Source organism: Zeus faber (assembly GCF_960531495.2).
Source record: "Zeus faber genome assembly, chromosome: 1".
NCBI lineage: Eukaryota > Metazoa > Chordata > Actinopteri > Zeiformes > Zeidae > Zeus > Zeus faber.
The window spans coordinates 44,190,135-44,215,183 of record NC_137193.1 but is presented as its reverse complement, the minus strand read 5'-3'; the positions used below and the strand labels follow the sequence as shown (position 1 = coordinate 44,215,183).

The following is a 25,049-nucleotide window of genomic DNA, read 5'->3' as shown; positions in this document are numbered from 1 at the left end:
TGTAGAACAAATTAAAAGCCTGACTACATTTAAGAAGGTCACAACTAGGTTGTTTATTTCAGGATAACTGATACAGGATAAATGTTATACATTCTTTTTTTTAACACTGATATTACTTTTATTTCCAATGTCAGTATGCAAAAAAGACTATGCAAAGTAAATGTTTGATGAAATCATGAATATGATACATAATTTGGATGCTTGATAACATTTAACCAATTATTTTTAAGGACTCCTTGTCACCCTAGAGATAACTTGTTAAGATTAGCTACAACACAAAAAAAGAAAAAGAAAAAAAACTAAAAACAAAGAAAGAAAAAAAAAAATGACCAAAAATTACAAATAAAAAAGGGAAACATCAAGATCTGGATGACAGCAAACACTGTGAGAACCATGTGATCTTTAGATGCATCAATTAACATACTCATGTAAATGCATTTATAAAATACAGAATCACTGTTGTATCTATGCACATACAGTAATAATGCAGTTACTGGAGTGGAAGAGTCTGTACTGTGCATACAAACAGACCAAATGAAAAAGAGCTGGACACATACATACACACACACACACATATTAACCATATCTCTCTGTATAAACACACATAAACCAACCAACAAGCAGAAGGCTCTCTGGTTTTTAAAGCTAAAAACTACAATGGACTTTAAAAGAAAAATAATAAAAACAATAAAAAAACAAAAAAAAAAAACAAACAAACAAAAAAAAAAAAAAAAGACATTCACATTTCCAAAAACACACTCCATGGTTTTATAATCTCTGTCTGAGTGTCCGTCAGTCCGGACAGCCTGCGCTTCTGATTGCCACCAGAGAAGGTGAAGGTGAAGGTGAGACCACGATGCTGAGGGTGATGGAGAGCTTCCGTGCGCTGGGCAGAGAGCAGGGCGTAACTCCCGAAAAGTCCACACTCCCTCGTGCTCAGAATCTCTGTGCCGCTCGCTCCCAATCTCCCTTTCACCCCCCCCTCCCACACTGTGCACTCATTCACTAACTCACCAAATGTGAGCTGCAGAGCTCGCAGGTCAGGCGGGGCCTGTTTGCTTCGGAGACTCTGCCACGATTCTTAGAAAATAACATTTTCTCCATCCACGGGGGTGGTGAACGAGTGAATGAGTGGACCGTGTTGCGGAGGTAGAGAAGGTGGAGATCGCAGCTTTCACCTGTATCTGTTTGTTTGTAGTGTAACAATGTATGCTGGGATGTCCATGCATGTTCTCGGTGTGTGTGTGTGTGTGTGTGTGTTTGTGTATATACGTCCCATCTTTTCCCTCCAGTCTCTCAGGGCGAGGCGGGGGGTTTGCTACCACTGTAATGGACTTGGTATCTGTTGACCGCCTGCCCCTTCACCTCCGTAGACAGGCGGGTGGTCTTGCAGGGGATCATGTCCTCCTCCTCCTCACCCATTAGCCAGTGTTGGACCGAGCGCTCGGCCGATGCTGTCACGTGGTCGGACAGCCATCCCTGGTGCCACTTGTCGAAGCGTTCGTGCTGGCTGACTGCCACTCTGTGCTGGGACTGAGGCAGAGAGAGAGAGGAGAGGCTTTTAAAGGCTTATCTGCTGAAATATACGTCTGGAGTGGATTGGCCGAATGATGGCCAGCGGGCAGAAAACTTAAAAGTAGGGAGTGCTGAGGACACCCCCCTGCGTGGAAAACTGACCCAGAACGAATAACTGTATTATGGGAAAGGACATCTTATCATAGGGCTGCAATCTTTTATTGGCACCGCGATTTACAAAAAAAGCGCAATACATATCAGCATAATTTAATGTCTGCACATGATACAAGTCACTCCCGTGAGCTGTGAAAACTAAAGTGGACTTTTACACTATTATCACAATCGCAGGACAAATGCCAAGTTGATTTTGCAGGTGAGTAAAGTCTAGCATCCGTGGAGCCTCGATATTCAAATTCTTTCATTTTAATGCATCATTATTTGGGTCCTTTGACATTTCAAAAAATGGGCTTATGAAACTCTTTAGCCAGGTCTTTGCACTCAATTCATTCCTGGGATCCTGGCTTTTGTTTTCTACCGATAGCTTTTTGCCCTTCCTTTTTACTCCCTTCTTTTTTGTGTCCTTGGGTTTCATGAAAAGGTGCTTATCAATTATTTATATTGTAAATGATTATTATATACCAACCTACTGCATGTCATGACCATTGCATTATCAAACAACTTTGAGTACATTGTATGTTGTTTCCTCATTAGACAGCGCCATTTTAATAATCTTGTACTTATGATAGTTTAGAGAAGGCTCCACAACACACTGTACATCACTGAATCCAGCACTAAATAGGAAACATAAGAATAAAGTCGGTCTACAACGCACCTTCCTGGCCTTGACGAGGGCTCCTCTGCGGTACATGTAGTCCTCAGAGTTCATGACAAACACCATTTTGTGGGTGTTGAGTTTGAAACGACAGTCAAGGCTTCCAGCGTTTTCCACGCCGAGCTGCCGATGCCACTCCCTCCGGCAGCGCATGGCCTCCACCTGCCGCACCTGCCAGCGCCGGAAGCGACGCAGGTTCCTGCAGACAGAGCGAGCGTGTTGAAGAGGAGGTTCGCAGATCAAGAGCAGGTCCTGGGCTGTTTTTTTACTATAGACACAAAGACACTACAGAGAGAAAGCTCCAACCTCCCCAGTATCTTCATGAAAAGACTGAGGGCTACTTCGCTTGTTTGAGAGCAACTACACAGCACTGGGATGTAGTTTGAATTCAGCAAGGCAAGGCAAACAAATACACACTACAAGTCAAAAGCTTTAGAACACATCTATTTTTGCAGTTTGTACTGAAATTTACGCAGTTTAATGTCTCGGTGTACTCTGAAATTAAAGCATAGAACAAATAAACAATGAGATTAAAAAAAAAAAAAAAAAAAAAGGAATCGTTTCGTTTAACAAAATCTTATATAATTTTCGACTAAATGTAGCGACCTTTTGCAGATATGACAGCCAAACACACTTGTAGCATTCTTTCGACAATGGAAATCGGAGTTCTTCCCAACACTGTTGCACAAATTCCCACAAATGTGTTGCACTTGTAGGTTGCTTTACTTTCACCATTCTGTCCAGTTCATCCCGAACCAGCTCGATGGGGTTTAAGTCTGGAGGCTGTGCTGGACATCCCATGATTTGAAGCCAGTGTCTTGTTCTTTTCTTCCTGGGTAGTTGTGACAAAGCCTGGAGGAATGTTTTTGGTCATCATCTTGCTGTAGGATGAATCTCTGACCAACTAGGTGTAGACCAGAGGGTACTGCATGCTGCTGCAAAATGCCCTTTTGGTTCAGTGCGCCGGTCGCTTTGTGCAAGCTGCCGACTCTGGATCAAGCAAAAGAGCCCCGGACGTTCACACTTCCTCCTCCATGTTTGGCAGTTGGTGTCTCACACACTGAGGAACCATCCTTTCGCCTACTTGACGACACACAACAACTCTGCGTGATGAACCTTAGGTTTCACAATTTGATTCTCTGTCAATAAGACCCCCCAGTCTTCAGTAATGCACTGGTGGCGCTTCGTGGCCCAGGCAAGCTTCTTTTTCTTATTCTGCCAACTAACAATGGCTTTCTTATGGCCCTCGACCTGTCAGACCTGCAGCTCCAAGTCTTCTCTTCATAGTTCAGACGGAGACTCGCTTACTGGGACCTGTGTTAAGCTGTTGTCCTGTGAGCTGTCTGTCACGCAAGGTGTCGACTCTCCGAAACTTGTCTTCTGACGGCTTTGGGTCTGCCAGACCTCTTCCTGTCAGAGTTTCCTCCAGGTTCCGAACACATTCTGATGATGGAGGAAACTACTCACTGACACCTTGGCTTTCTTCGCAATTTCTCTACAGACATTGTACACTTTTAAGGGTTAAAACAGTCTGTCTGTCTGTCTTTCTTTGTTAATTGCCATTTCCTCCCCATTATGATAGTCATACTACTTCGTGAAGTGCAGGATTGTCCAAATAATAACAGTCTGTTCCAACGCTTTTATACAGACGGAGGGTTTGTAAGTGATCAACAAAAGTCGCAAAACCTGTAGGAATTGTTTGCATCAATTTTTCCAAGGCTTTGTTTCCTTTCATTGCTGCAGAACAGATGTAAGTTGTTCAACCTTTACTTGTTCCCCGAAAAAGGGCTCTGGAATTTACATTTTTTAGTTTTCTAAACCTTTATTTCTCTAGCTCTAGCAGTTTACCACTTACCTTTGTACCATTTCAGGTTATGCACTGGACATACATTTCTATTAAAACCTGGAAAAAGGGGGGCAATCTAAAACTATTGACCGCTAGAGTGTGTGTGTGTGTGTGTGTGTGTGTGTGTGTGTGTGTGTGTGTCTATAGAAACACATGAAAGTCCTAGTGCGCTTCACATGAATTACATAAAATGTCAAAGTTAGAATGTGAATAAAAAAAATCCACTTCTGCGCAATGGTTTGGTGTCACGTGCTGTCACGTACTGTACGTGCGTTGACAGACCTGTCTGGGGTTGTGAAATGTGATCTCCGTGGCATTCAACACCAAGGTTTGATAGCCAAGTAGTTTATCTCTGCCCCGTCACTGAGCCGAAAATAAAACTCTGGTTAGTACTGTAAGAGTAAATGTGTCGTGTCATTTTGTTTTATGTTAAAGAGGATTTTCTTTTACAGAGCTACAGGGGGATGGTTTTATTCAAAACAGTGTATGGCCTTTAACTCAGCATTTCCAATATATATAAAAAAAAGACAATTGGCATTGAATAAAGTGTTACTTAGATACCACTATCACAGTCTAGTATCAGTACCCTACACTTACTACACATCTTCAACCATGTATTAGCACTGCACACAACAAACCACTACCCAGAAATCAAGGCCTTGAGATGAGGAAAGTTTGACGATTTCACCAACAAGACAGAAACATTAAACCGGTAATTAATGAGGACATTTTTATAGCCAATTGATTCATCGTGCTTCAATTTATGGCCAGCGCACGGCTGTCTGCACCATTTAACCGCTCAGTCCTTTTATAGTTTTGTGAAGGTGAGACAGAGGAGCTCCCTGCACAAAACCAAGCCATGTTTGAGTCGGGTCGAGTTCATTTGTCCAGCCCTCATCACCAGGTGTCAAAGAGGGCTTCACAGGCCCACACTTTGGGAACGATAAGACGACAACCTCAGAAGGGCAACGAAAAATGTAAAAAACAAAAAAACAACTACAAAGAGGGAAAAGGAGGAAACCTTAAGAATAGACAAGCGATTCCCAACCTATGGGCCACTGGTGGGACGCGAGGGTATTGCAAGTGGGCTGCCAAATCACAGGCAAAACACATTGATTTTATTGAGAAGAAAAAAAAAAGAATAATTAATTACAAAAACGTTTTTAAATGTAAAAAATAAGAAAATAAAAAAATCATTTCATGGTATTTTTTCTTTAAAACCTTAAAAAATGCATCATCACTGATAGATACAAACTTTTGTTTGGGCGTACTATGTCCAAGCCGGACCACGATCGACGTGCACCTGTACATTTTTGAACTTGCAGGGATAATCAAAATGGATGGTTGGCTAGCATCAGGCACACTGAAAAGGAAAGACGGACAGGCGGGAGAGTCTCGCCTGCCAAACAAAAAAGAAATGTTCAGAGAACCTATAGTGCTGAATATTTATCATTGGGATTTTTTTGGACAGGCTTGGAACACAAACAGTTACCGCTGTGCGTGGTGTGTTCCGAGATTTTATCAAACGAAGCTCTGAAGCCATGTAAACTGCGCCGTCACCTCGAGACAAAACACCAACAGTACATGTCCAAGCCGCTCAAATTTTTCGATAGTAAACTTAAGGAGTATCAGGGCAAGAAGAAAGTCATCGAAACATCATGTATGGGCCCCGAGAACGCAAATCCCGATCTGTCCAACAGAGCTGTGCCATTTCTGATGCCACTTTCCTGACGACGTATCTCTGTGAGACTGGCTTTTTGGCGCTTGTGGCATTGAAGACGAAATACAGGAATAAACTGAATGTTGAGCCAGATCTTCGCCTGATACTGTCATCCCTTAGGCCAGACATCAAGCATTTGGTGTCTGCCATGCAACATCACCCTTCTCGTGAGGTGAGTTCATATTAATGTGCTCCTGTTATTGTTAGTTTTACGTTACAAACTTTTGGGCCGCGAGTCTGAAGAGGTTGGGAACCTCTGGAATAGACTAGATAATTGGCAACATGAACAAACATAAGGAAAACTACAATAATCCACATTAAGTACAGATAGTGTAAAGAAAATTTAGTCCAAAGAACCGTGCAAAATAGAAATGTTTTAATCTCACAAGGGATACATAGATTCCTTGAGAGACGCCAGCTCAAGACTGGTTTTCATTTTATTTCTTATTCCAAGACAGGAAGCTGAACATGCATCTGTCATGATTGACCCCTACCTTGGCAGAAATACAGGTTTGAAGAAGTATCCCTCTGCCTGCGAGCACAGGCTGGACTCGGTTCCTACAAACTGCTCCATGTAACTGGACAGGCACTGCGGGAGAAACGGCTCATCAGTGGCAGGAACAAGTTGGTGCGGTGTTTTGAAGGATCCGTAACGTACATCAACGTTTTATTTGAGCCTGTGTTTACCTGTACATCTAGTGGGTCGTCAGCCTGGGCTTCCTCCGTGTCCAGAAGCTCAATGGTCATTGTCACGTGACCCTTATTCTGGATAAACATCCCCTAATACCAGAAAAAGAAAGGAATAAGGTATTAGTATCAGCTGTGGTGTAATAAATCCATAAATCCCTCTATTTGTACTCATGTATGGCTTCAGTTCAAAGGGAAAACAACAGGAAATAACACAACACAAACATGACTAAATGCCCTCCAAATTTCCATGTAGTCTCAACCAATAAATAAAAATGTTTTAATTGTCATATAGGCAAATTAGCATTTGTTATTTGGCTGGTAAATACAGGACCAAGTGGGAAAACATATTGATAAGGAAAGTTCTAAAATGTTTCTTGTTCATGTATTAATGTGGGAAATACTTGACTGCTGAGAGTAATAAAAAACCGAAACAATATAAAAAGGCGAAAACAACGCAAGAGTATCCTAAAAAAAAAAAAAAAAAAAAATTTAAAAAGGTGTAGTTGTAATATTTAAAACTGTCAGTGCATTTTTCCCCCTCAATTTTTTTTTTTACCAGAGTACCCACATTGTTACAAAAACAAACAAACAAAACAAAAACAAAAAAAACTGGTTGAAACTCTGGCCCCCAAAGAACATAGTTGAATTATCTGCCTTGCATTGATCAGCCGTACCTTGAAACAGTTCTCCTCGGCCATCACTCTCTCAGCTTTCCACTGGTAGCTGGTCTCCCAGGTGGCTCTGACGCACTGAGACGACAGGTTCCCCCCTGCAGCCCCCCGCTTCCTCTCAGCCAGGTAGACATCAGCAACCTGCAGGCACACCTCGTCACTCACCAGGTGCTGGAGCTGCAGACCACAATGTGAAAAAGGAGGTGAAATTATCAGGATGAGATATTGGGAGAAAAATAGGGCTCTTGCCTTGTATAAAACATGTTCAACTGTACCTTATGCGTTTGTGAAATTAGCTCTTGTTTATATTCGTGCAGATCATCATTGCATGTTCTGTGCACACACCTCCCACGCATGTCTCAATTCAACTTCATATTCATTGTACAGCACCGGAGTACATGCACAAAACAAAAGCGATGTAGTAATCTGACTATTGCAAATAGGTTTAAATAAAAAAGGCAGTAAAAGAGCATATTGCAGAAAGAGCATATAGAGCAATAACAACATATAGATAAAAATCCAGTGGGAGTATAAACCATTGATAGTATGAAGTGTGCAGATAACATGAAGTACAAGTGCTTGGTCATGACATCAAGAATTTAGAGTAGGATTTGAAGGTGATGGCCACTAGCCTCTTATGTATTTCATCTCAAATCCTGCCTCACTGCTCTCATATCCAATTATGTCTGCCGCATGGAAAGCTCCCCCCCCCCCCTCATACAAGTCACATTTCCACCAAGGTGCAAGAACTAAATGAGGGACCATAAAAGTCCCAGAAACTTCTGAAACAGAAACCTTAAGCAATACATACACCGCGTTCCAAATGATTATGCAAATTGGATTTAAGTGTCCTAAACAATACATTTTTTGTTTTTCAATTAAACTCATGGATGGTATTGTGTCTCAGGGCTCTTTGGATCACTGAAATCAATCTCAGACACCTGTGATAATTAGTTTGCCAGGTGAGCCCAATTAAAGGAAAACTACTTAAGAAGGACGTTCCACATTATTAAGCAGGCCACAGGTTTCAAGCAATACGGGAAGGAAAAAGGATCTCTCTGCTGCCGAAAAGCATCAAATAGTGCAATGCCTTGGACAAGGTATGAAAACATTCGATATTTCACGAAAACTTAAGCGTGATCATCGTACTGTGAAGAGATTTGTGGCTGACTCAGAGCACAGACAGGTTTGTGCAGATAAAGGCGTAATGAGGAAGGTTTCTGCCAGACAAATTCATCAGATTAAGAGAGCAGCTGCTAAAATGCCGTTACAAAGCAGCAAACAGGTATTTGAAGCTGCTGGTTCCTCTGGAGTCCCGTGAACCTCAAGCTGTAGGATCCTCCAGAGACTTGCAGTTGTACATACACCTACTATTCGGCCACCCCAAACCAATGCTCACAAGCAGAAACGGTTGCAGTGGGCCCAGAAATACATGAAGACTAATTTTCAAACGGTCTTGTTTACTGATGAGTGCCGTGCAACCCTGGATGGTCCAGATGGATGGAGTAGTGGATGGCGACCATGGGAGGCCAGGAGGAGGTGGCGGAGTCATGTTTTGGGCCTGAATCATGGGGAAAGAGCTGGTAGTCCCCTTTACGGTCCCCGAAGGTGTGAAAATGACCTCAGCAAAGTATATAGAGTTTCTGACTGACCACTTTCTTCCATGGTACAAAAAGAAGAACGGTGCCTTCCGTAGCAAAATCATCTTCATGCATGACAATGCACCATCTCATGCTGCAAAGAATACCTCTGTGTCATTGGCTGCTATGGGCATTAAAAGGAGAGAAACTCATGGTGTGGCCCCCATCCTCAACCCTATTGAGAACCTTTGCATCCTCAAGCAAAGGATCCGAGGGTGGGAGGCAGTTTGCATCAAAACAGCAGCTCTGGGAGGCTATTCTGACATCCTGCAAAGAAATTCAAGCAGAAACTCTCCAAAAACTCACAAGTTCAATGGATACAAGAATTGTGAAGGTGATATCAAAGGGGTCCTATGTTAACATGTAACTTGGCCTGACTGTCATTTGCACCGACTATTTAGGAAAATCAGAGAAAAATATCATTTGCATAATAATTTGGAATGCGGTGTAAAATAGTTAGTTACTTTCCACGCCACTGTGGAAAAATCTGGGGGACGTGACTTTTTGATTTAACAATGATTGATGCATTGCAGGGCTGTGGCATTTCATTTTCTTTTATAAAAAGGTAAGTAGCTTGGAAAACGGTTTCTAAAGTACTAGGATAAAATGGCTCCTGGGCTGGAAAAGGGGCTCTACAAACTCTATTCACAGATCTCTGCAAGCGGCTCAAGATGCGAACTGCTGCTCCAGGCACCCTGTTTTGCAGAAATTGTCCCTCAGATATTGCTTACTTGTCTGATGATGTTGTGGATGAGCTTGTCGATGGTGAAGCCAATGTAGGCGTGGATGGTGAACATTTCTCTCAGTGTGTCTTCATACTGCGTGGACTCCAGGTTGCCGTCCAGCAAGCTCCGCACCATATCTAGAAAGGCTGGGTAGTATTCCTCCAGCTCCACCTCACCTGTGGAGAGAACAAAAATTTATTTGACAAATAATATTAAATTAGTTCCATCAAATTTTTACGGGGCAGTCAAGGCCACTTTTAGATATACTTTGATATTCGCTGTACGAAGCATATCTTTATCATAGCTGTGGATGAAGGAAGAAATCTTATAACCTGACACTATTGTCTTGACACCCAAGGAAGTCCAGTTCACATCCAGAGGGATTTAAATCCATACAAAAAACAGTTTACTGACAGTCTGACATGTCTAATCACTCAGATGTACTCACTGGGCTGTTTGAGGCGCAGCTCCATGGCCAGGTCGCAGGCCTTGTCCCTCCGCCCCTCGGCCAGGAGCAGCCTCTCCCGGCTCTGCTCGGCGCGGTGCTCCAGCAGCTGCCGCTCCGCCTGGCGGTAAACCCTGAGCAGCCGCGAGCACAGCGTCTGGTGCAGCCGCAGGAAGAAGTACCAGTTGTTGTTGACAAAGAACAGGTTGTAGACGCCGTCCAGCTCCTTCTGGTGCTCCGCCTCCGGGTCGCGCAGGTCCACCTTCTCCCCGGTGGTGGCCGAGCTCGTCTGCATGGGCATGGGGCCGGCGGCTGGCCCGACAACTCCGCCCGGCTGGCCAGCGCTGCCGAGAGCCACTGAGGCCTCCGTGTCGGCGGGCTGGGAGGGGCTGCAGCGCCTCCTCCTGGACTCCCCGTTCAGCTGCTGCGGGTGGGACTGGGGCAGTGGGGGCTGAGACTGACTCCCTGTGGCTCCTCCTGCGCTGTTAGAACTACTGCTTCCTCCTCCACGTCCTCTCTCTCCACCCTCCTCCATTTCCGCCTCCTCGTCCGTCCAGTCCTCGGTGTCGCTGAGGTCCCCGCGGCGGGAGAAGAACAGGTCGGGTACAAAGTGCTGGATGATGCGCTTGATGTGATCCTTGTCGTCCTTGTGGATGGCTGGCTGGCGCTTGACGTGGTAGATGATAAGCGCAGCAGCGTCCTCCAGGATCTGCTTGTCCTCGTAGCTGAACACCATGTGCGGCTCGCTGGCTGAGGCCGGGCCCGAGCCGTTGCGTCCCTGGTTGCCCACGCCTCCCTCCTCCGTGCTCTGCTCCTGGCGCTGGGCGGGAAAAACGGGACAGTAAACACATGTGCACACAGAAGTATGAGATACTAAATATAAAAAAAAAAAAAAGGGCAAATCCCTCACAAATGTAGAGGGATTAAATAACAGACTGATGAATCATTTCACAAATCAGATTCATCTGCTTCTAGTGGGTGTTTTGGAGCCTGGGGACATAAAACCAGCTCTAGCTATTAAGCGCAAGGTTCAAGTTAAAGCTAAAGCTTCAGCTAAAATAAAAAGATGAGTTCTAAGAATTAATTCACATTAAAAAGCAGCAATGCTCCACACACATGGATGGAAACATCCACAAAGCAAGGAATGGTAAAAACGTCACATAAATATGAATAAAGGTCATTTTTACATATCGAGGTATTACGTTCAGGTGAGTACTACCCACCTCGTCGTAGACGCTCTCGATTTCGTTGAGAAGACTCTTCGAGCGAAGGGCTTTCATGTCGTTCTGCTTAAAGTTGACCCCTTGGTGGTCCAGGGACTTGAGGTAGGCCTTCTCGTACTGCTCTCTCCAGATCTTGTTGAAACCCTGCTGCGCCTCCCTCCACTCCTCCTCCTTGGCTTTCAACCTGGATGAGAACAGACAGTTGGGATAACCGCTCTGATACAATGCAAACGTGGTGTTGACGGGCGACTTGGTGAAACAGCGTGCGCATATCGCCATTCGAGGAGAAGATCCAAACATTTAGTGGGAGGTAAAGCGTGCACGCACCAAAGCCTTTGTGTGGGAGCTCGCTGCAGGTGAAGCGCTATACACTTACCATGGCCTATTAATAGCGAGTAAACAAAACATGTTTTTGGCTCTCAAGTTGTTTTTCTGAAGATAATATTTATCACCATTAACTGAAAATGATATGAGATATCAATCAACATCAATACTCTAAAGCATAATGGAACGAATGGTTTAAATATGGGAACTGCATCTTGTTCAATATATCAACTAGTAATGTGATGGAGAATGTCCTGCCCCCCCCCCCCCTCCCCCTTTTCCTCCATCTTCCCTGGTCTGAAGCCAATAGCGTGAATTGAGATTCTAATCCAGCTCTCTGTTAATTCATTTGTGTCTTTAACAGTGCACTGATATACATTTTTCCCCAGGACCAAGTTGTGTACTGAGGACTCCCTCTTGGGTACTTGCCAAAACAAAAGAGATTTATTGAAATTCTTCATACAATAATGGTGAGATCACCGATTTTGACTCTCTGGCTTCATCTCTAGCTTGTCCCAATTGTAATGGAAAAATGCAATAATTGATGCTTTATTCATATAACCTATGCTCACATATCTAGGAGGGTCAGGCTACCCTTGGAGTTATGTCTGTGCCTTGTTATTCTCCAGCTCGTGAAGGCCGCACCACACTCCATTCTCCAGTTTGTGGGTAGAGATTAGACAATACGAAGTTCGCACACACCAGTACTTTTGGTTGCAGAAGTAAAGCCAGGTGCACATGTTTTGTGCACGTCCAGAACACTACTGTCCCTTCCCAGTTACTGCTTATCTACTCCCAGACACCGTTTCTCTGTCCCTCTGTAACAAAGAGACAGTCATGGTGGTAAAACAACCGTCAGCTGCGAATGTCTTCTCTGCTACGGTAATCTTGCATGTGCACAGAACACTGTGAACTGTGAATGCTACCGAACTATAACTACTTATTTTTAATGAACACACATCATGTATTATTGTATGAATGACAAATCATGAAACCAGGGGCGTAGCCACAAGACGACACCCAACTCTCCTATGTACGAGAACTGCCTCCAGACAAATGTACGGAGAGACTACTGTACCGCTGTTATAAAGTGTATGACTGTATTACTCTGTTTTGCAAAATTAAATACATTCTCGCTAACTTTATGAGGGTCTCAGTTTGTCCCGATAACAACGGTTTATCTCATCGACCATGCAGTGCGATTTCCACTGCAAAAAGCTTACCACTTTTAAATCAAAACTGGAAACATTTATATTTGCAACTGCTTTTCAGTGAGATATGAGCCAGTTTGAAATTGCACTTAAACCTTTATCCATGTCTTTGTGTTTCTAGCTTGGTTTGAGTCCCAGTGACCAAAGTGGATGCAGGCTTGAGTCCTGCCACATTTAAGTGTGCAGGCCAGTTTTAAATTGCACGTCAATGTCTTCTCCTGTTTATTGATATTTTTTTTTTTATACTTTTATATAACGTATTTTATTCCTTATATAAAGCACTTTGAGTTAGCTTTGTGTATGAACTTTGCTATTCAACAAATGTGCTTTGCCTTTGTTTGAACAAATCAGATATAATATGAAACAGTCACCAACTTTTAAAAATAGAACATGTCATCACACTAGGTATATATCGGGTATAGGGTTCAGGAAAACAACACAGAAACCCTATCAAACAGCAGAGATAAAGCGCCACGCAGCTTCTGAGTCTCCTGACCTCTTGAGAACCACGGGTACCGCCGTGGCAGGACTCCTCTTCAGCCCCTCGATGATCTCCGGGGCTTTGTCGCCATAGATACGGTAAACGGCCCGGCGCTGGATGACATCGGAGGTCCCGCCCAGGCAATCATCCAATCTGAACCTGTCCTGGTCCTCGGGCGAAAGGCGGGACAGCTTCTTCTGCACGCTCTCCAGCACCCGGATGGTGGCCAGGTTAGTCTCCAGGACCACATCCAGCTACGAAGAAGCACAGACACAAAATCTTGAGGAGGCACCAAACCCCAGCTGTGTGTTATTTCCACCCGGCCAGTTACATAATATGTCAAAAGAAGACTTCGAGAAGCATTAAAAGTCGGGGCGCCCACCTCAAACCTTTCATCCTCACAGCGATGGAGCTGCTCCTCGTAAGGAGTCTTCTTAGAACTGACGAAGGTGGAGTCTTCAGACCAGGAAGGAAATGATACCCAGGTGTCATTCAGCACCTACCATGCAAGTATATCAGAATGAAAGCTGCATTAATGTGTTAATAATGAAACAATCAGTATACTGTACACATTAAGCTGCTTGTACTATTCACAGAGCGCCGTCTCTGGATCAATCCAAAACTCAATGGGAAAATAACATTGGACATTTAGTGAGAGGAGCGAAATTTCATCGCCAATAGTTAAAGTAGTTTTGATATTAACATTACAAGCTGAAATGTCCTAGGAATAATAAAACTGACTAAACTGAAACAAGTACTAAACACGATAAAATATTTCAAATGTAAAATTGTATTTTTCCAGGAGTTACATCTGATTGCCTCTGATGCACATTGTTTGAAGAAAAGTCGGGCCAAGTACTTGATGCTTCCTATAATACTTATGCAAGGGGTGTAGTTATCCTTATACACAGTTCAGTACTATCTAAAATTACAAAAACTGTTCAAGATCCGTCTGGAGGTACATCACTGTTCAGGGTTATTACAAAAACTGAAAGTTATTAATACCTATTGCCTGAATGAAGATAACCAATTCCTTTTTCACAGATTATTTTTGACTTTTTCTGCTGTAGAAGGACTATATATTATTGGAGGGGATTTTCTTGCAACTCAAACTCATAAAACTCATTCACACATTGATTATTTCTTTCTATGTAAGTCTAATGTTAAAAACTGCTGGTACAATAGTATAGTAATTTGTAGTGACCATGCAACACTATCTATAGATATCTATTTAGGTAGATTTGAGTGTTTCTCAAGATGGAGGTTGCGGGTGTTTTGGTTACAGGACCCAGCCTTGGTTTAATTTGTGGAAAATTGCATTGGTAACTTTTAAACTAAATACAGATGAAACCACAGCCAGCATTAGACATTAGACACAAGCATTTAAAGCTGATATAAGAGTTGAAAATTATTAGTTGTAGAAGTTCTAAGACCAAAGAACATAACCTAGAGTTACAAACATTAGAAAACTAAATTTAAAAAAAGTTGAGACAAATGTATAATAACAATGATCCTAAAAAGCAACATAATCTATCTGTAATGAGAGCTGAATATAAGAAATTAACAACTTGACAAGGTAGTTTAAAGTCTATTGTGGCTTAAACAGAGGTAGACAATCAGACAATCAGAAGATGAAAAATTAAAACCAAATAGTCCATTGACAAAAGAGGACCTTTGTGAAGCTATAGGAAATATCAACAGTGCACCTGGACGTGATAGGTTAACCACAGTATAGAGTTCTACAAAAACAAATGAAAGAGAAATGTGTAAGGCCACTTATTGACATGTATGAAGGTATAATTCTCAAAGGAACGCTCCCATGTTCATTAATATTAGCTATCATAACCCTAATAATAAAGGCAAACCCCAATGAATGCTCATCTTACAGACCGAGTCACATAATGGGATGTGACAAACATACTTTGTAAAGCACCTTCTTAAATGAGATCACAATTGGTTTTGAATGATAAACAAAGTTTTGTACAAAAAAGACAAGGTTATCACAATATTAGCACAGTCTTGAATATACTACATGAGAGACATAATGCAAAAGACACAGCAGTGCTATCATTAGATGTGCGTCCGGCATTCGAGGATATCGATCTTTTTGAAGTACACCCAAGGTTAGGTGAAACCGTTCTCAAGTAGATGAAACCCTGTACAAACACCCAACTGTTGAGATCCTAACAAATAGTACAATCTCAAGACCCTTTGGTTTACAGCGATCAGCTAGACCAGGGCTGCTGCTCTAGCCATGGCCGTAAGGATGCATACAGGTTCATGAGGCATTACAATCGGTGGGATAGATCATTGCACATCTGTATATTCGGATGTCATATTTTTCCTAACAAATTAAAAAAAAAAAAAAAAAAAAAAATTGTATTCTGAATCTGAGTTTAATTGAAAGATTTTGGGTATTCTCTGGATATAAAATTAACAATTCCAAATCAGTATTACTGTTTTAGAATTAAGAAGAAAGACAACCACATAATATAATACTCCCTTTATGACAACTATAGTAGGTTTTAGTTACCTAGGTGTTAAAATCACTCCTGGACTAGACTTAAATAGTCCCAGTAAATTATGATCCCCTGGTGGACAGAGTTATGGAAGCCCTGAATCCAACAGGCCTATAAACCCTGAATCCAACAGGCCTATAAGCCCTGAATCCAACAGGCCTATAAGCCCTGAATCCAACAGGCCTATAAACCCTGAATCCATCAGGCCTATAATCCCTGAATCCAACATGCCTATAAGCCCTGAATCCAATACACCTATAAGCCCTGAATCAAATCAATGATCGGACTCATTGATATAATATAAAAATGTCTATTTTGCCAAAAATGTTATTTTACACTCTAACATTCTAACTAACCAAACATCTTTTATGACAAGATTAACAAATTATTTACTTAATTCATATTCAATGATAAGAAAGCCCTAAGCTACTTCATCTCCCAGGGGGGCTTCAAATCCCAAATCTTAGTTGGTATTATAAGGTTGCCCAGCTGACTTCAGCAATGTTTTATTTCTCTTCTACAGCATCCCCAGCTTGGGTGAGCATCGAAAATACTTATGAGAATGCCAAAAATAAATTCTAGATCTACCATTAAATTCATATTTATACTCTTCAGATAGTAAGACACTGAAGAAACATACAAAGAATTCCTTCCTTAGAAATACAATTTCTGTTTGGCATGCTGCACACAAACATATAGATAATATACTAATTATACTAACTAATCTCTAATTGATCCTATTTGGGGTAAAGAACAGTTTGGACCTAATAAAAAAGATAGAGATTCAGATAATGGAATGACAAAGGTATTCAGAAAATGAAAGATCTTTATGGAGATGGAGGTTTGCTTCTTTTTGATCAATTGAGGTATCAAATCCCTAGAAAACATTTATTTTTGCAATTGGAAAAGCTACGTGGAACTTTGAGTCCCAGGAACTTAAAGGCTCCTTCAGCCTGTTGATGTGTGCGTCTCCACCGAAGTTGAAAGACCCGTGAAGATTATGCAAATTAGTCCACTGACGTATGAAAAACTATACGACTGCTCCACTCCAGTCCAGTAGGTGGCGGTAATGCGCACGCACACACACACACACACACACACACACACACACACACACACACACACACACACACACACACACACACACACACACACACACACACACACACACACACACACACACACACACACACACACACACACACACTTTTAAAAATGGTGGCTGAAATAAAATGCTGCGAGTACTTGACCAATCAGAAATGATCAGTGCTGCAAGCCGCACCCCCAAAGTTCCAGGACTTCTGAAAAGTACTACCCCCCCGAACAGGGACTTTCTTTTTTTTTTTTTTTTTAAGACCCTGGTCCCTCGGTGGAAACACACTGAGTTCCTCCAAAGGTTTCTAATTCCTTCACTGGAAACGCGGTACAAATATAAGCAGATAATGTGTATACCACTACTATCAAAACTTGAGGAAGTAACACAGATTTAGATGGGAAAGGCCATATACCTAAATATTACAGCATAGTGGTTGCACATGCCACTGAATTAACATTAGATAAATTAAATGCTTGAAAAAAACAGACATGCAAGAAGACTGATGAGGCCAACTGGAAAAATGCTTGTTTAAAAGCGCAAAGCAGACAATTAATACAAGGTTTAAATTACTTCAATATGAAGGGCTCATGAAAGAATGTACATAACCCCTGTCAAACTTCGTACAGAGTGCTTAGATGAGAAGAGTACCCTCTTTCACTGTCTTTGGGAATGTCGAAAGATTCAAATTTTCCGGAAGAGTGTTTGAAAATGTTTGTAAGAGATTTTTAAAGGTAGCATCCTTTTAAATGCCAAACTATGTGCGCTTGATATACACCCTGAGGTCTTTATACAAACATCTAAACAGACAAAACTTATGGACTTTGGACTACTTATCGCCAGAAGAGCAATTGCACTGTGCTGGAACAGTACGGATGATGCTCCATCATTAGGAATGTGGATACGGGACCTTTCAGATTGTATCAGACTGAAAAGACTGACTAAAATTGCTATGGGCAGGCAGAGAGACTTGTTCAAGTTCATAAACAATAGATGGACTTCCAGAAAGCTGGAAATGTCCATACTGCCTAAGAGGAATGTGTATACAATACAGTGGTACCTCGACTTACGACTGTAATTCGTTCTATAAGAACGGTCGTATGTTAAAACAGTTGTATGTCGAAGCAATTTTTCCCATATAAATTATGAAATCATGAAGGGTGAAAATAAACAAAATACACAGCACAAACACAGTAAATATGAAAAAAATATCGATAAGCAACTACGTGCACACACGATGTAGGTCGCCCACTGACTGCTGACTGGCCGCCGACACGCAAACTGCAAATTTCCACGGTCGTATCTTGGAGCAGTCGGTGGCAAGTCGATACAAATTTTCACGACTATCACTACTCGTATCTTGGATTAATCGTAAGTGGATGCAGTTGTAAGTCGAGGTACCACTGTATAAGAAAACATGTAATTCAGACAGACAGAGAGGCCACAACATTAAAACCACCACTGATAACCACTAATATTGTGCAGCTCCTCCTCGTTCCGCCAAAACAGCTGTGACCCGTCGAGGCATGGACTCCACAAGACCTCTGAAGGTGTCCTGTGGTATCTGGCATCAAGACGTTAGCAGCAGATCCTTTAAGTTAATCCTTTTTGAGGTGGGGCCCCCATGGATCGGCCTTGTTGTTCCAGCACATCCCACAGATCCTCGATCGGATCGGACCCTAACCCCGGCCATCCACATTATGTCGAAGAAAACGTGATTCATCAGACCAGGCCACCTTCTTCCACTGCTCCATGGTCCAGTTCTGACATCAACATCCCCATTGTAGACGCTATTGCCAGTGGACAGTAGTCAGCATGGGCACTCTGACTGATCTGCGGCTAGGCAGCCCCATACGTAGCAAGCTGCAAAGAACTGTGTGTTCTGACACCTTTCTATCATAGCAGCATTAACTTTTTCAACAATTTGTGCTACAGTAGCTCTTCTGTGGGATCAGACCAGACCAGGCTAGACTTGGCTTCCCACGTGCATCAATAAGCCTTGGGTGCCCATGACCCTGTCACCAGTTCACCAGTTGTCCTTCCTTGGTTAGTGCCTACCACTTGTGGTAGGCACTAACCACTGCATACCAGGAACACCCCCCAAAGACCTGCTGTTGCGGAGATGCTCTGACCCAGTCGTATAGCCACAACAATTTGGCCCCCGTCAAAGTCGCTCAGATCCTTACACTTGCCCATTTTTCTTGCTTCCATCACATCAACTTCAAGAACTGACTGTTCACTTGCTGCCTAATATATCCCAGCCCTTGACAGTCCCATTGGAACGAGATGAGCAATGTTATTCAATTCACCTGTCAGTTGTTTTAATGTTGTGGCTGTTCGGTGCATATTTTTAATTAATATTCATTATTATTATTATTCTTTCCAATGCCTGTGCAAGTAGTGTGCGTAAAAAGAAAATAAATAATGTATGTTAAAACAACTAAGGTCCAACTAAGTCCATGCAGCATCCACCGTGCCTACCTCCTTGCAGATGGCCGTGCGTCCGCTGCACTTGGGCTGCTGGTAGGTCTTGGGCAGCGCTCTATAGCTGGATCCCAGGCGCTTGCAGGAGGCGTAGTCAACCTCCCGGCCGCCTCCGCCCTCCATGTAGCGATCCGACAGGCCCGATGTGGCATGAGAGAGCTCTTTGTCCCCCAGAAATGATTTGAACTGGCTGTACAGTTCCGGAAACTTACTGCGAGGAGGAAGGAAAAGTCACAGAAGATGAATGACACATGAATGAAGGGCTGGACGAGGGAACAGGGACAAAACCCCTCCCAATCAGTATGAAACAACAATAAATAAACACGGTCATGCAGTGGGCCAAAGTATCAGTGTTTAATATTAACATTCAATTATTTACATAGTTGGTGGAAGCGACTACAACCAATGATGACAATTTAATCACCGCAAGGATAACATAGTGTGCTCTGGACCAAAAAGAAAGATGAAGTCCCTTATGAACAAAATCAGCATGCTTAACAGTCGCTGCCCTTCGCTGCAGTAATACCAATACGCCTCTTTTACAAGACCAGACTGTAGTGTCTGTGCAATTTTAATACTCCCCGGAGCTAATGTGTCCTGTCAGTTATTCATTCATCTAATTCGCTCATCTTTTCATTCATTATCTGAGTATTTCGTCCGTCCAGAGAATACTGTCCACCGACTCACCCCAAGAACGGAGTGACAAGCTGTAGCAGCTCCGCTCCTGAAACGACTTCCTGGTTGAACAAGGCGATGCAGCGCAGGAAGTTCTCGTACACCTCCTGGCTCTTGAACAGGCGACGGACCTGAGTCAAGTGTGTAAGGAACAAAACAAACAAAAAAAGAAATCATTTTGAGATAAAATGTTCAGTAAGTGAAACGGCAGTAAATTAAACGGCATGAGTGGATGAAAATGCAATGCACCAAATGTAAAAAACACTGATAATAGTAATGTCAGAAAGCGAGAAAGGATGAAACAACATCACCGTTGGCAACATTTGGAGTTGGTAAATGATGCCTCACCTTATCAAAGAAAGTGAATTCTCGCAAGACTCCATGCTTTCCAACTGCAGCAAAAGACTGATCTTTGGTACATGAATACTTCATTTTCTTCTGAAGTGGGGAAAAAAAGAAAAATCACTTCAGGATACCTCATTTTCAACAAATACTACTGAATAAGCAAAAGCAATTGATCAAAAAAGATTCTTTGAGATACTGAAATTCGTTGAGGCTGAAGATGCATCTGAAATGTCAGCAAACTTCAGAGTAAACATTTCTGACCCGGAATAATAATCAGTGTAACAATCTGACACGTTGCTTCCAGAGGATATTCTCCCATTGCAAGAAGTCAGAGTGTTCTCATACGCAGCATGCGTCTCAAGCTCTTAAAGATTCACCGCCGGTCTTCAGCTAGGTGGATTATTAAGCCTAACGTGCACTTTGTACCTGGAGCTGCAGCACCTGTATTTGCAAAAATGAACGAATTTTGAATAAAAATGTGATTGAAAGTATTATGGTCACCGCCACGTAACATCTTTTTTTTTTTTTAACGATCCGAAAGGTTGAGGGGCTGTTGTGCCATTGGGGTTGGATAGCTTGTTTTGCTTCTACAAAAATGACACAACACCCATATACAGTAGTTCGCTAGATGTGGGGGCAACAACAGTATCTTTTGTACCAGTTTGGGCCACTGTGCACCAAAGTATAAATTAGGCTTAAGGGGGTTTAAATTTTATATCTAGATTGGAAATGTTATTGCCCCTTCATCGATACTCGGCTCTGTTGTCGCCAAATGTCACCTGACAACAATACCTTAAGCAGCGGGGTCATATGTGGCAGCAGCATGGGCCGAGGACGTTTCTTGCTCTGTTTGCTCATCATGTCGTCGTCGTCAGGTCTCTTGAGCGGCTCCTTCCCGCCCGTCAGAGAACTTCCTGTGAACTGCATGGGGGGGTGGGTGGGGGGACATGGGGCACTTAGCACAGCACTGGTTACTCGCCTTTAGACTGGTAACTAGCTCACTTTGTAAATGCATTTTTTCAACTTTTTTCAGTTGAGCGCATTTTTTCAACTACTGCTGTGTGCTTAATGTGTGCAATTCTCTGGATCAGGAAATTCACTTCTGTGTCTGTTAAGTTAGGTTATATACAACACCAGGCATTGTGGGAAATTATTATAAAAAAGAAAAGAAAAAAAAGAACAGGAAATTTTGTAATAATTTGATAATAGATGGATGCCCCTTATGTAATCACTCATGCGGACCGACCAGGGATCTCTTGGCATCTGGCAGGAACTGCCCGAACTCGGCCAACAGGTCCTCCTGTCCCTTGAAGAGACTGGCGACCTTCGAGAAAACCTCGTCCTCGGTCATCCCACTGTTGCCACGACTCCCTCTGCCCTCCTTCACCTCTAGCTGCTCTTTCTGGTTTGGAAAGAAACAACGAAAATTATCCAAAATGTGGCTTTTCTTTTTCCGTGCGAATACCATTTTATTTCAGTCTTTATAAGTCATTTTATATGAGCTTTACGCAGGTGCTTCGCTGTTATTTCTCTTTTTAAAATTAATTTTTTCCCCCTTGTGAAGCACTCATATTTATTAAAGTGCTTTATAAATTACATTCATTATTAGGTTGGGAGAATGAGCAGAATTGTGCTGGTATAATAAGACTTAGTTACACTCAACTGTTGGTGTTCCAGAAAAAACAAATGCACTTTGTAGAAGAAATCTATAAATAAACTCACAAGTAGACGAGGGGAATATTTATGTATACCAAATAATACACGAAGATACTCTTTTTGTGTGAAAAATTGAACATTGGGTTATTCTACAGCATTTCAGCAGTACCTGGTATGTATGCAGAATCTCCAGGAAGGCCCTATAAATCTCTGGGTGGTCCAAGAAACGGTTCTTAATCTTATTGACGTAGCTAATGGCACTGTCAAACTCAACGGGGCTGGCTTCTGAGGCAGGCGGGGACACCGAGGAGGTGGGAGCCTGGTTTTGGCTTTCTCTGCTGGCCAGCGGGAGGGAGAGTCTGCTAGGGGGCTCGGGGGGCGCGGCGGTGGTGGTAGAGGAGGAGGAAGACGGGGTGTCGGACTTGGCGACCGCGACGTCGGCGCTCTGCGTGGACCCGGCCTCGGTGTTGGCGGCAGAGCTACTGCCGGAGGACGCAGGCGTGGCCGGGCTGACGAGGGTCTTCCCCTGCTGGGAGACCTGGGGGTGGGGGGGGGGGGGGGGTCGTGCAGCAAATGCAGTCACCGAACAACACTGGGAGAAATCGTTCTGAGAACCTATCGGACGGAGCTGTGGAAGAATCTCACCTGGGTAGAGAAGGGCGACTGGAGGAACACCACCCCATTCTTGGGGATCTCTATCCGATACCCGGGAGGCAAGAAGGCGTTAAAACCCAAGACCAGGTCCGGGTGCCCATGAAAGAGCTGCGACACTCGGTTTATCACCCCCGGTGTGTCGATGCTATTCGGGAGAACAGGCAGACGGTTTTAGTGTTGCAACATTCGACAGAGGAAGTGCTCTCAAAATAAGATTAGACGCCCGACGCCGATTTGTGTTCTCAGAACGAAGGTTCAAACTTTGATGCAACTGGAAAAATGTTTGAAGGGCGCATGAAAGCTGCATGCAAAAAAAAAAAAAAAAGGATCAATCAATAATTACAAAAGCGGTTTATCATTTTATAGATGATGAAAAGGATGAAAGTGATATTAACATCAGTTACTGTGAAAGAGGCATTTTCCATTCGCGTTCCCGTCCCATCTCTTTGTGTTGTGAAAGGGGAGTGAGTGAGCAATTACAATGGTGGGAAAGGCTCTATTATCAATAACTTTCTGCACAGATGAATACAGATTTAATAGTGTGCAAACGTGCACGCCGTATTGCGTGGTGTTTGCTTTAAGCTGACAGTTTCATCTCTGCATAAATCATCATAGATACCTCTGCGACTTGAACTCTTTCATGATGTCGAGAAACTTGTTGTATATTCCTGGGTCGTTTCCAAACCGTATTTTGACTTGGTCCAAATACGACAAGGCATCTTCGACCTAAAGGAACAGTACACAGGAGACAAATGGAAATCAGATCGTGGGGTGATATTTGTTGCACTCTCACCCCGTTCTCAAGCTGAGAAATCACACTCTTGGACGTACTATTTAACATACTAAACGCATCACTACACGCCCGGTGTTGACTGTCGGTGACGTTTTTATCGCATATGTGATCAGACAGACGGGGTTACAAGCATATATAGTTTCACAAATTGCAAAAACGCATCGTTATGGCTATGGTACGTTTTCTTCCCTTTGTGCAAACACATCACGTATAAATAACTAAGCTGCAGTTGGTGGAGTTCGTTGACAAGTGAAATGCTGCACCAATAAACACTCTCACTGCTGAGGCACAAAGCTCCAAATACATAAATAAAACAGCGGCGTGTGGACTAAACGGGACTGGGCTTTTTATTTATTTATTTATTTTCGCCCATTGAGCTTTTGCTTTTATCTCCGTTACGACCCGTAACAATGTCCATTTCGACACACAAAGGATTGTGTATTAGAAATCCACGACTGCAGGAGGGTTAGCCTAGCTCTGGTTAGCCCGGGATTCAACAATAACTCAACAAGCCACACAACCCCGACAACACACTGTAATCCAGGCGAACACTGACGCACTGGCTGATTTCAAATCACTGGGAGAAAAAAAAAAAAATGGTCGGTGTAAAAAAAAAAAAAAAAAACGGATGCACCAGCAACGACGAGAATCTCCAACGAGCAAGGCGATTCGGCGTCCTCCACTTTGTTCGGGGCTGAAAAACGAACAAGGAGGAACTTCCAACGCGGAGGTCGGAGTGAGCTCACGGTGATGGCATTATCACATTCCGTGTAGCTCGACACCGCTCGGTCCCGCACATTACTACAACCTTCCGCCCGAGCCTATTCTTTATTATATCCTCCAGCTAGTGGGTAAAATACTACTTTTCCACGGGCGGGCGAGCTAACTCCTGCTAGCTAGCCGTCCCTTCCCCACTTGGCAGCAAAGCGTCAAACAGCCTGCTTCGATCTGACCAACAAAATGGTTCTGGCTCTCGGGGACTTTTCCCCCCTTCCTCCTCTTACCTTCAGTTTCTGGAAGTGCTGCTGCTGCACTTGCTTCTGTGTCACCACGTACGGCTTGTCCTGGATCTGGTTTATTTGCTTCGTGGTGCCGTGCGCCTGGATCTTCGCCATTATTATCCCGGAGCCGCCAACCACAACTTGACAAGAAGAAGGAGAAGCTTCGCTCCGTCTCCAGTTGTTGGCTTCGCCGACAGATCGTCCCCTCTGGCCGGGAAGCCAGCCTGCGAAGCCCCGCTCCCCGCTGCCTGCCCGCCGAGCCGGAGTGGTGGCGGTGGAAGCCCCGTCACGCTGCTACACGACGCGACCGCGATCCGACGTCATTATCACATCAAAATACGAATACCCGGTGTGGTGAACTGCGAAGCGACGACGGCTCCGAAAAACAAGCTTAAGAGACACAATGGTTGCCGATTGTCTTGTTTTAAATAAGTGGAGCCTGTCTCTTTAAATTCGGCGGTAGACGTCCGTCCTAGCGTCCGGAAGCCCCCAGTTGGAGAGGGGGA

At 43.3% G+C, this 25,049-nt stretch overlaps 1 protein-coding gene across 1 annotated transcript; it reads right to left on the bottom strand.

Annotated features, from left to right (window-relative positions):
* Positions 1 to 1,015: 1,015 nt before the first annotated feature.
* sin3b (SIN3 transcription regulator family member B) lies at positions 1,016 to 24,677 on the bottom strand. The gene is made up of 19 exons (XM_080000347.1): positions 24,547 to 24,677; positions 23,369 to 23,475; positions 22,741 to 22,894; positions 22,265 to 22,633; positions 21,686 to 21,841; positions 21,232 to 21,360; positions 20,443 to 20,532; positions 20,107 to 20,225; positions 19,417 to 19,630; positions 13,706 to 13,822; positions 13,339 to 13,577; positions 11,308 to 11,491; positions 10,088 to 10,904; positions 9,646 to 9,815; positions 7,278 to 7,451; positions 6,601 to 6,693; positions 6,408 to 6,502; positions 2,348 to 2,546; positions 1,016 to 1,533 (listed from the first exon to the last, which is right to left on the bottom strand). The coding sequence occupies exons 1-19, from the start codon at positions 24,655 to 24,657 to the stop codon at positions 1,297 to 1,299; spliced, it is 3,774 nt and encodes a 1,257-aa protein (XP_079856473.1). The 5' UTR covers positions 24,658 to 24,677; the 3' UTR covers positions 1,016 to 1,296.
* Between the last annotated feature and the right edge of the window lie 372 nt (positions 24,678 to 25,049).